Consider the following 13,008-nt stretch of genomic DNA (forward strand, 5'->3'; position numbering starts at 1 on the left):
AGCAGTAATGAAACAGGAAATCAGACAATGTGCTGAACAACCCAGAAGCCTCATCCTGAAAATTAAAACCAGCAGGTGACTCTTACCTCCTAAGACCAGAGTATCTTGATGCTCCTGGTGAGAAGAAAAGAGGATGCTGGGATTGACATCTTTTGTGCAGTAATGCTCCCATGGTGGGGTTAAGTCTATCACTTTGTCATGGGGCTGTAGTTCTACATCCAGTGTCACCTGAAATAGCTGAGGATATTTTTCTGGTACATCACATGCATCCAACTCAGGCCTAAATAGGGATTTAAAAGAATAAGACCAGTGAAAACCAATGGAACCAGCAACAGGAAGCAGCAGCTTAGGCTGACTCGGAGATTCATTTCTAGAAAAGACTCAACCATTAACCAGATAATACTTTATTTTTCTGAGCTTTAACTGCTTCATTGGATAAAAAAAAAATGGAAATAATGGTGACTTAGAGGATTTGGGCACTACTGCATGTAAAAGCATTCTGGAAAGCAGGGCTGATACATCAAGCCAGCAAGCACTGGTATGGCTGTTCTAGTTGTAAAAATAGTGTAATAGGCCCAGAACCAATGTCTTGAGCCCTTGAATGTCTACTGCTACCTCAACCCCAGGCGCCCCCCACTCACCCAAGCCCCACCTGCTCCCAAGTCTCCTTGTTCACCCTATGACACAGCAACTATGGGTTAATGTCTGATGCAGAGGGGACCTCCAGGACTCTGCTTCAGTGCTAGGAGCTGGCTGACGGGTCACTGCTCATGCCATACTCCTGATTAGATATTTTGACTAATGCTCTGTTGAAAAACACAAAGTGATATGCAGATGATATGTCACACTGGCTCCCTCAAATGAAATTCTATAGATTTCCATTTGAAAGTCTTTGATCCATTTGTAATACTGAAGACAAGTCATATCCAACTGAAATGCTGAAAATGCCGCCAGCCCCATGCTATTGCTGAGCTATCCTCCCTGATTCAGAGCACAGGATGGGGGCGGGGGGTGGAGCTGTGCAGCCCAGTGCAAAGGAGACCTCCAGCACGTGGCTCCAAGCATTTCATGGCTGCACTGACTGCAGCCTAAGCAGAACTTACTTAGTGAACTTCAAAACTGTTGTGTCCAATGGGATGAATCCAGTATGAAACTGAAGCTGGAATATCTGTGTGTTAGTTACCTAAAAATACACGAGAGATGCACATTACAACTAATCAGTTAAAAAGGAATTTGATCAAAAGGCTATATTTGCAGGAGCCATATATCCGCATTGGTTTCTGCTTCTCTTTATTTACTGTGCATATAAAATGACCTCCCCTTCTTGCAGCTTCATTTCTAGTTTCGCCTCTACATGGACTCTGTCTTAGTAAGCACCTGTTAATGTGCCATGTTCTTGCACACTTCCATACATAGATTCATGCTGTTTCTTCCACTCAGGGTGTTCTGCTTCAGACTAGTGAACTCATCCTTCAAAGCCTACCTTGAAAGGTCATCTCCTCTCCATAGCCTTTCTGAGCTAGCACTGGCTAAAATAAGCCACTTCCATCATAGGACCTCATACCTGCCTCTAATACGGCATGATGAATATCTATATTATTTGAGTCTTTCCTGCTAAGTTGGGTTCCTTTAAAGCAGGGACATTGGCTTATTCTTCTCAATACTAAACACCCTACGTAGTGTGGCACAGAGCAAACATTTAGCAAATATTTAATGCACTAAAATAAAATTACTTGCAGCATTATTCATAATAGCCCAAAAGTAGAAACAACCCAAATATCCATCACCTGATGAATGGATAAACAAAATATGATGTATTCCCAGAACAGAATCTCATTCAGCTATAAAAAGGAATGATACATTGAAACATGCTACATAGAGAGATGAACCTCAAAAACATTACGCTAAATGAAAGAAGCCAGTCACAAAAGATCATCTATTGTATGATTACATTTATATGAAATTTCCAGAATAGGAAATCCTTAGAGACAAAAGTAGATCCATGGATGTGGGAAGGAGGAATGGGGAGTAACTGCCAGTGGGTACAGAGTTCCTCTTCAGCTGATGAAAATGTCCCAAAATTAGATAGTGGTGATAGCTGTACAATATTATAAAAACCACTGACTTGTACACTTAAAAGTTCAATTAAATGTTATATGAGTTTTATCGCAATTAAAAAATTGAAAAAAAAAATACAATTAGTTCCACATCCTTAATAGAAATCTCTCCCCTTACACTGATCCAAATGGGACATTTAAAAGATACAGGCTTCTAAAGAATATGATTGCTGGAAGTTCTAAGGCTGCTAACTCTGGCAGATTCATCATGTCAAGGACTTCAGGCAAGTCACAACCTCTCTGAGCCTCAGTTTTCCTCACCTGTAAAATGAGGGAGGTGGACATAAGCAATCTTTAAAGGCTCTTTCTAATTCTAAGATCACAAGTCACTGAAACTCAAAATGATTTAGAGAGAAAACACAGAAATACCCCCATCAAAGGCTCAGATGAGCTTATGCCATAATTCTTCCTCAACCATACCTTAGCTTGCAGCCGGCTCCCAATGGTTGACCGCAAGTGATACATGGAAACAACCACATCTCCTTGCACAGTGATGTTCAAGGGAATGAAGATTTTTCCATCCTGGACACGGTATTCTCTTTAAAGAGAGACAAAAATATGTTTTTAAATACAGTCTAGTTTTGTGCAAACGCACAGGTATGATTGCCCTCTTGGTTCTAGTGAAGGAACCCGCTTGCCAGTTTCTATCTTGAAGAGAGCCAAGATCACGGCCAGGGCCAACGGGGTTCAAGCTGGTTCAAAAACAGGATGGCAATGGGTTGCTACCAGGCTCTTTCCTTCCATCCTTTCTGGACTTCCAGATAATTCAACCAACCTCCTCACTTTGGTTCCCTCAAACACATACAGCCACAATGCATATGCCTTTCCCTAACTTTCAATTAACAGTAAAAGCAGAGGTAGATGGAACAAAAAATCCATAGAGAAAGAGCAATTCTATGCTCTATGAGGGTCTAATAATTTTAATCTTATTCCAAAATAATTTGGAATTATTTAATTTATTCCAACTAATTTAACTTTGTGTGACCATCTACTGTCTTGACTCTACACCCTCCACCACTTCCCACTGGCATCTGCTCTATATTCTGGACTCTATAATATTTACATCGCCACCCACCTGGTTGCTCCACCTAGAACCATCATTCATCTCTGATTCTTCATTTTTTTTTAATTTATTAATTAAAAAAATTTAAAAATTAAGAACAAACAAAAACATTAACATATAATTCCATTCTACAAATATATTCAGTAATTCTCAATATCATCACATAGTTGCATGCTCATCATTTCTTAGAACATTTGCATCAATCCAGAAAAAGAAATAAAAAGACAACAGAAAAAGAAATAAAACAATAACAGAAAAAAAAGATTATACATTCCATACCCCTTACCCTCGCTTTCATTGATCACTAGCATTTCAAACTAAATTTATTTTAACATTTGTTCCCCCTATTCCTTATTTTTTTTGTTTTTTGTTTTAATTTATTTATTAATTTAAAAAATTAACAAACCAAATAAAACATCAACATATATAATCAGTAATTCACAACATCAGCACTTAGTTGCATATTCATCATTTCTTAGAACATTTGCATTAATTCAGAAAAAAATAAAAAGACAATAGAAAAAGAAATAAAACAAACACAGGAAAGGAAAAAAAAAAAGATTATACCTACCATACCCCTTACCCCTCGCTTTCATTGATCACCAGCATTTCAAACTAAATTTCTTTTAGCATTTGTTCCTCCTATTATTTATTTTTATTCCATATGTTCTCGTTTGTTGACAAGATAGATAAAAGGAGCATCAGACACAAGGTTGATTCTTCGTTATTTTAATCAGATCCAATTAAGCTACCTTTTTCCATCAATGCCCAGACCCTCGATCCCCCACCATAGTCTTAGCTTTCATGGTGGCTCATGCCTGTCTCTCAGCCCGTGTCCCCATGATATTCCCTGGCTTAGTCGTGCCTTTCTCTGATTACCACTGCTGCTGGACATTTCTTTTCTATCAGCCATTTTCACAATGATGTCATCCTCATGGGAGGACTGGGCTCCGAGTGATAAGAACTGCGTGGTCTGCCAGAAGCAAAGTATCACAACTTACTTCATTCGTTCAAAATCTGTGCAGGTTGTATATATTTTGGTTTCTCCAATTAGGACATCACAGTAAGGGCGACATCCATTTCTCTGTTTGTTAAAAAAAGGGATTGGACTGACGGTGATCGACTTAATTGTGAGAGGCTTGAAATGAGGGCGGTAGGGTTTGTCTGCCAGGAGGTCACACATGTAGCCCAGGTACCTGAAACAGAAGATGGCCATTTTTATTGGAGCCCAATTTTTGGTAAGAAGTTTGTCCTTGCAAATTATTGTTACAATAAAAATTAATTATTTTAACTTCTTAAAAATTAACTAGTAAAACAGAACACAACCAACAATTTAGCAAAGCTTTTATCTGCTGACACTGCTATATTTCCCTCAAAGAACTAATAACATGGTTATTTATTAAATGAAAAACCATTAGGAATTTTATACTAACTCAATATTTCAACATTTATTTCTATGTGATCTAACAGATTAAAATTATCATCTAAAAGCTGACTTCAGACAAATTTTATCATCAGAAAAAGCTTTGATTCAAAAAAGTAAGGAGATGCAATTTGAACAGGAGAAAAGAAGAAATTGGGATGGAAAGGAAGAAAATAAATCAGTTATTTGAAAAAAAAATTCTCTTTTTTAAGCCAAGTTTTAGATTATCTGTTGTAATCTATTTCCTTGTTCCTTTATCAATCATTTAAAAAACAAATTTAAAAACTGCTTGTTCGCTTTGGCAACATCCTATGCAGTACTCATATTTCAAAAGAGACCAAATAATAAAACAGAAAGAGCCTGGAATTGGGTATCATTCCCTGGCTCTATTAGATATTTTTAAACCCCGGGCAAATCATAGCCTGTCTGAGCCTCAGTCTCCTCACCTGTAAGTGAGGAAGTGGATATAAGTATTCTTTAAAGATTCTTTCCAATTCTAAAATCACAAATTCTCCTGTGATGGTTCTGAAACTATGGAAAACAACCCCACTCAATTGCAATTTCAGAATAGCACCAGGTAGCATATAAAAAGAAAGCAAGTTACAAAAGTATCAAACAGGACATGACACAGTTAGACACGGGGGAGACTACCGTGCATCTAGCTTACTCTACCTCCTGTGGGACGGAGAAAGTCCAATGCCTGGACGCTTTGCATATAGCAATCGAACAGCTGGGCCAGGAGTAGAGTAGAGATTACAGAAAATGAACATAGCACCGACCAGAATCGATGATGCAGCGCGTCCATCCTGCCAAAGAAAATGCATCAACGCGTCAAGAACACGCTCCAGTCACCCACCCTGCATGGAGAATGGCTGCACTTGCAATTAAAATAGAAAAGAGAGGGAGAGATCTTTGAGAAATCGTTTTGATGGGGGCACCTTTCAGTTCAAAGTTTCTCCCTTGAAAAACATATAATCTGGCCTAGCTATTTAAACCACAAAGCAGCAAAGAAAGACATCCATAGGATAAAACTGGCTTTCTACTCTCCTACAAAGCCCAGCAAATACAAATTTGACCCTCTAGGAAACTCTACCCCAACCCCATTATTTGCATGCACTTACTAAGAAATAAACTAATTATCAAAGTAGCCTTAGCCTTGTAGCATCACAACTACTAGGCTTAGGGTTGGAGGTAAATAGCTCACAGGTTCAGCGCCTTCTGCTTTTAGGAAGATGCTATGTATATATTTCATCAAAAGTATGCTCAGAGTCATAAAAATAAAGAAGCCCAATCTGATCCAAACCTCACTCAATATAGGCATGCATCCAATAACATTCCCGACAGATGGTGACCCAGCCTTTTCCGGAAGAATTTAAGTGACAGGAGCTGACTGCTATTTGAAGTAGCCTATCACAGTTTTCAAAGTTTTCCTTATACCGAGTATGTTGATTTAAAGTGTGTTCCTCCATAGCTTCTGCTCAATGATCTTCATTCTTTCTTCTGTGAGAACAAATGTTAAATCTACTCCTTTCTCCCTGTGATAGCCCCTCACACATCTGAAATACCTTCCCTTTCCATTAACACTTCAACTTTCCATGTTAAAACATACCCGATTTTCTTCAATTCTTCCTCATTTAACAGCCCATCCCAAAAGGTCATCAACTGGCATTCTCCTGCTTAGCTATCTCATTACCTATCAGTTTTCCATCAGTTTTCTCTTAATGATCACCCTAATACCTTCCTAGCTTGACATTTGTTCCTCTTGAGAAAGAAACCGAATAAAGGAATTAAGATTTTACCATGTGCCTCAAGCACCTGTTGTTGTCCTAGTTCTGAAGACAGAAGAACACAAATTTCTCGATTTCAATTCTTTTTAAAAATTTAGCCTTCCTGATGACACTCATTTAAGATGTCTATGGCTCTTCCGTACGTGTTCCCTCCTTTTATGTGGCATCCAGGTCTTCATAAGTTTTTTATAACTGCTTTATAACAGCTTTTAGAGCTGTTATATATACTTTATATATATATATATATTATATATATGTTTAAATATAAAACAGCTATGTTCTATAGCTGTTTTAAAACAACTTTATTAGTTTTTTATTAAAAGAGTTGTATTTGCTTTTTTATTTCTTAATGAAACAACTGCATACACGGGATAAAAATGAAAGCTCTTCTTCTTCCCTACCCCCACCCACCCCCAGTTTCAATTCCATCTCCCAAAGATTTGGCAAGACTTCAACTAACGCATGTCCTTTGCCCAGCAATCAGGCTGTAGAGCCATACTCCTTTGTCTGCCACCTTCTTCTTTATCTTTGGGTCCATGTATGATTGCACCATATGAACTGACAGCCTCTTGTCTCTCTTGAGCCGTGTCCTCTTACAAAGTTGTCAGCCTAGCCTCTGAGAACTTTTGGAAAAGTTTTTGAAGTGACATCATCAAGGCATTTACACACTATTTAGTCCCTAAAAATGAGCTGGCTATTACACAATCTGTTGAACCTCCAAAAGGAGAACCCTTTGGTCTTTAACATTAAATTCTTATAAAAAATACCGCATTTTTCCTTTACTGATAAAGGGTTTGGGCATGAGAAGTGGAAAGAAGAAACTGTCTTCAAGTTTCTTCTCTGTTTTAGTCATCTGGCTCTTAAGAAGGAGAAGGAAAATCATCAAATAATATTATAGCAAAAAAAATAAACACTGAAGTTTAAGAAGTAATGAAATCTCTACCATTTATGCTCAGATTCCATTTGTGTATTCATGTGTTCATGAATTCAATAACTTACTCAAGCATTTCACGCTTGGGTACAAAGGGAAAGTGGGCACCATTCTTACCCTCAAGACGCTTACAGTCTAGTGGGAAAACAGGCAGGTGCCCAGTTTCTGATGAGGAAATGTATTAAATGTCATCGAAGAGCTTTAGACATATGGTGGGAATGTTCACACTGAGAAAATATGCAGATTTTACCTAAAACTGAGCTTTGGATCAGGAAGAAGCTTCCAGAGGAAGGATTAGTGAAAGGGATTCTAGGAAGTCAATGGTCAGAAAATCATCAGTCCCACTGAGAACTGCTCTAAAGTAAGGTCAATCTATGTGACTATTTGCAAAAGCACAAATGTCTTTTTACTTCATTTTTATTCAAACACAAACAATAAGAAAAAAAAGCATAAACATACATATAGAGGTATACGTATATATGTCAATTTTATTCACATGACTCTCAATGGCTTTGTCACATCCCCTTGCACCTGTCCTTCTGTACAGGGCCAGCTGTATTTGACCAAACCAACCACCACCACCACCCTAACAACAAAAAAACATGTGACTCACCAAGCAGTGCACAACACAGACATTTTTGGGGTTCTGTAGTAGCCAGTTATACATATTCCGACATACAGCAAAGAGGTTATGCAGACTAGGGGCCTGCCTGATAGGCCAACTGCACTCTGAGACCTAAGGAACACAGTAAAAGGAAATTAACTCCTCCAGCAACTTCCTCTCATAAGCAGGCTTCACAGACAACATCTTCTGGATATGATAGCACATGGTTTGGTAACATAGCCAGGAAGAGTTGGGGACAAAATCTTGGTATGGAAAGAAAAGGTGATTATGGCAATTTTTAAATTAAATATTTTCTTTCAGTAAACGTATGAAAACACATTTTGGAATATATTTTAAATTAAGTTAGAGCATTTAAACAACCTAATAACATTTTTTAATTCTGTAAAGTTACATAGAATTTAATTTCTGTTACCTTATAAAATGTTTTAATCTGTCTGTTAGATATTTAATTACAGGATTACTTATATTTAAACATTTTTTATTGTGAAATACAGCATATGTACAAAAAAGCAATAAATTTCAAAGTAGATTATAACAAGTAGTTATAGTACAAATTTCAGAGTTTGGTATGGGTTACAGTTCTACAATTTCAGGTTTTTCTTTCTAGCTTTTCCAAGACACAGGAGATTAAAAGAAATACGAATATAATAATTCAGCAGTTAATAATTCATTTGTTAAATCCTGTCTTCTCTGTTATAACTCCTTCTTCTCCTCTGATCCTTCTCCCAATCTTTAGGGGTATTTGGGCTATGTCCATTCTAGATTTCTCATGTTGGAAAGGGTTGTCAATAACATGGGATAGGGGGATGGAACTAGCTGATGTTCTTGGAGAGGATGGCCCTCTGGGTTATAGGACTTACCTGACCTAGGAACCCAAGTGGAGATTTTAGTTTTCTGGCAAGTAGTCTTAGTGCATGGAACCTTTGTAGAATCTCAGGCAGAGCCCTAGGTGTTCTTCAGGGTTTGCAGGAATGGGTTTGTATGGGGTTTGGCAAACTGTGGTAATTAGCAGTATCTAGCTAAAGCTTGCTCAAGAATAGCCTGCAGAATAGCCTCTCCGCTATTTGAACTCACTTAGCCACTGATAACTTATTATGCTACATTCTTTTCCCCCATCTGGTCAGGAAGGTGTTGTCGAACCTACAGTACCAGGGACAGGCTTATCCCTGGGAGTCGTGTACCACTTTGCCAGGGAGACTTTCATCCCTGGGTGTCATGTCCCACATGGGGGGAGGGTAATTATTTTCCTTACAGAGTTGGGTTTAGAGAGAGAGAGAGAGAGAGGCCACATCTGAGCAACAAAAGAGGTCCTCTGGAAGTAACTCTTAGGCATAATTATAGGTAAGTTAAACTTCTTCACTTTAGAAATAAGCTTCACAAGAGCAATCCTCAATGGCCTACTGTTTGAGACAGTATCCAGGATTTCCCCACTGGTAAAGTTTAATAGTTCCATATTTTTTCTCCAGTCTTTCACGGGGCTTTGCCAACACTTTTTAATTATCTGCCCAACATACTCTGGGATGTAGGATTATTTTATAATCCTGCATTAGTTCTATTTTATCCCAGCTCTCATGAGAACATGCAACATGTTACAGAGCAAGTTAAAGGCAGATTTGTACAAGGTTCTTGTTTCTTTCTCTTTTAATGGAGGAACCCATAATTCCATGGTGGGCAATTTTTTACATTTTCACTTACATATGTATTAGGGAACACCAACTATGTTCCAGGAATGCTGATTGACTCTGATCTGTACAACAATCATATAATATATGACAGGCATTAGTATGATCTCCATTGCAGATGAGAAAACTCTCAAAGGTCATCTTTGTTCAGAGTCACACTACTGGGTAGAGCCAGCCCTGCACAGATTTGAATCCTTTCTAAATTCTCAACAGCAAACTGGTTGAGATTGCCATTTGCCTCCAATACTAGGCATGAGCCCCAATCAACTAACTAACTTAACTAAAAAACTATATGGAGAAGGTTAGACAGGTAATGTTTGTGAGCTCTCCTAGCCTTTCTCAATGAAATGTGGTGAACGATACTAAGCTACCTCTCTTGCAAGGGTAGTGCATTAAATAAGAATGAACTTAAAGGGCTGTGCTATGTGCGAGGCACACACATGGTACTTAATAAATGTTAGCTATTATTATTATTAACATTATTATTTTACTAGGTAATTGCCAATGCAAAGCCCTGTGATAGGAAAAAGTTGGATATGTTTGAAAAACATGAATGAAGCCCTGTGTGATGAAGTAGACTAAGGGGCCAGATCACATAAGGCCTAGTAGGGAGCTGGGAGAAGCATTTAAGAAGGAGAGTGACGGCTAAATATGCATTTTTTAAAGATCTCTCAAGCTCCAGTATGGAGAGTGGATGTGAATAGTATGAGAATAAAGATAGACCAGTTAGGAGGCCTCTGAGCAATCTAAGGGATGATGATGGCTTAGATTGGATAAGTGGCAATAGGGTATAAACAGATTTGAAGAATTCAAGAGATAAAGAAGCAGAATAGGATTCGGTGATTGATTATATGGTGGTAGTGTGTGTGTGTGTGTGTGTGTGTCTGTGTGTGTGTGTCTGTGTCTATGTCTGTGTGTGTGTGGAGAGGTATACTGGAGAGAAAGATGGGGAGAAGATGAGACAGGGATGATTCCCAAGTTTCCAGTTTCACTGGTTGTTCAGAAGGATGGAAGCAACTGCCATATTCTTGAGGTAGAAAATTCTGAAGAAAGAATGGGCTTTATTTGGATGGCATCATTGAAAGTGCTCTATAACCCTTGCGCCGTTGGTTTAAACCCCAAATGTCTCAAATTCCTTACATTCGACAGCAGGAAAAGAAAGGCAAGAGGAATCTGGTCGGTTGGCTCTTAAATCAAACAATAACTAGTCAAAATATAAAAGGGAGATGATCTATGGACTCTGAAAAGGTGGCATATCAAAGCAAACTCGTGGAGTTTCTCTTGGGGGGCTGCTGAAAAGGCCTATTCCTTTTGGTTAAATTATAACTTTTTTTCCTACAATATGATTGCGGGGTGGTGGTGGCAAGGAACCTTCCAGGTTACCCCTTTTCTTAGATCTTTAGGAATTACAGGTGTGGTTCATTAAACAAGGTAGTTAAAATGCTTGGCATAGTTCCAAAACCGCCCAGAGTAACCCAGTACTGGGCCTCTACTGAGTTAAACTCTGTAACAGCTTGCTCCTTTTACCCAACTACTGGCAGACCCACTCCTCACCTGCAGATAGATCCCCACAGATGTGGTTTAAAGGAATGTAAATGATTTATTAATTTTTTTAAAAAAAAGAATATATTTTCTTGTCAGAAGAATTACAAAGTGTACATTCGCCCAAGCTATTCTCTATCTGCAATGTTTTCTTTCATCCCCTTTTCCCTTGGTAAACTCCTACTTATCCTTCAAAACCCAAGTTCAATTGCTTTCTTGTCTCTAATAGTTTCTCCACAAGCAGAAAGCCTTACTCATCTTGCATCCATGCACTTGTCTATTTACATCTATCAAGAGAGTGACAGGATTAAGGCCACAGACTGGACTCTCACCTTGACTTTACCACTTTACTACCTGATTAACCTCAAGTTACCGACCTCTCCAAGCATCAATTCTCTTGTTTACAAAGTGAAAAGTGACATTAGGACAGTTGTGAGAATTTTGTATAACGTGAAAACATTGTTAGCCTTATCATCAAGCTGTAGTCAAAGTTAACTGTTTATGTCTGTGTTTCCCTCAAGACACTGTGCTTCATTAGAAGGGATGTCATGCATTCATTTTCGTAACCCCAGTGTCCAGTGTCCATGTACTGGTTTCATGATAGGTGCACAGTCGGTATTTGCTAAACGGAGTTAATGAAAGAATGAAGGAATGAGCCCCATTTGGCAATGTCTTCTTGTAATAAGATCTGCCTAACTATGCAATGTCTTAAGGAAGGAATAGGTGAATCAATCTCATTGTTTTGTTTTTTAGATTGCAACAGTGTAAAAACATACAAAATTGATATCCCCAGATGTGCTTGTTTGAAAGTATTATGTACCCTAGAAAAGCCATATTTTAATCCCGATCCAATCTTGTGGGGGCAGCTGGGTTTTTTTAATCCTGATTTCAACATTATAGGGCAGAAACTTTTGATGAGATCATCTCCAACTGTGGGTGTGATTTTTGATTAGATGGAGATGTGACTTCACCCATTCCAGGTGGGTCTTGATTAGATTACTGAAGTCCTTTACAAGAAGAAACATTTTGGAGAGAGTAGAACTGATACAGATGCCAGCACTTAGAGAACAGAGACAAGCTGTTTGGAGATGCTTGGAGCCCAGGAGATGGTGCCATGAGATGTTAAGCAAGCCAGAACCTGGAGCAAGCCAAGGAAAGCCAAGAGATAAAAGCCAGCCCTGGAGAAGAAAGTGAGGAACCCCCAGAGGAACAGAGGCTGCAAGCAATGGAGCCCAGGAGCAGGGGACCAGCAAAGGAAGAGTGTGACTTCCCAGCTGACAGAGCTGTTCCAGACGCACTGGCCTTTCTTGAATTAAGGTTTCTTTTCCCAGAAGCCTTAGTTTGGACATTTTCATTGGCTTAGAACTGTAAACTTGTAACTTATTAAATTTCCCTTTTAAAAGCCATTTAATACACTGCAACCCAACAGCTTACAAACTAAAACACCAGGCAAGTTATTTTTTTTTAATGTTTTAAAAACTGCATGTTTTCCCTTCTTCACCATACACCAAATATCAATATGTTTAATGATTCTCAGTTAAAAGTTGACTCAGTTGTTCTGAGCACAATAGGCTAATAGCTCCAGAATTACTAAATCAATCAAGTAAATAATATTAATTTAAAGTACTACATAATTACATATTTACTTGCTATATAATTATACACCATTAAGCAAACACATAATTAGAATTTTTTTAAAAGCATGCGCTCTGTCTAAAGGAAGAAGAAAACATTAAGGCATGAACTAAAAATATAAAAAAGGAAATTCAATCACAGCAAACTATTTTTGCAGCTCTCCGGGGTTCACAGCTTTATGCAATAAGCACTGTCCTTGAATA

General features: G+C 38.3%; 1 protein-coding gene across 3 annotated transcripts in view; it reads right to left on the bottom strand.

Annotated features, from left to right (window-relative positions):
- The window catches only part of DNAJC6 (DnaJ heat shock protein family (Hsp40) member C6), a 188,147-nt gene that overhangs the window by 32,076 nt on the left and 143,063 nt on the right, over positions 1-13,008 (bottom strand). For all 3 annotated transcript variants that reach the window (XM_077120692.1, XM_077120694.1, XM_077120695.1), the window contains exons 5-10: positions 7,935-8,057; positions 5,276-5,409; positions 4,182-4,376; positions 2,538-2,655; positions 1,104-1,183; positions 87-280 (exon numbers count right to left, since the gene is read on the bottom strand). In XM_077120692.1, the coding sequence (XP_076976807.1) occupies positions 87-280; positions 1,104-1,183; positions 2,538-2,655; positions 4,182-4,376; positions 5,276-5,409; positions 7,935-8,057 (844 nt within the window). The remainder of the gene's footprint in view (positions 1-86; positions 281-1,103; positions 1,184-2,537; positions 2,656-4,181; positions 4,377-5,275; positions 5,410-7,934; positions 8,058-13,008) is intronic.

The sequence above is a fragment of the Tamandua tetradactyla genome, chromosome 11 (assembly GCF_023851605.1).
Source record: "Tamandua tetradactyla isolate mTamTet1 chromosome 11, mTamTet1.pri, whole genome shotgun sequence".
Lineage (NCBI taxonomy): Eukaryota > Metazoa > Chordata > Mammalia > Pilosa > Myrmecophagidae > Tamandua > Tamandua tetradactyla.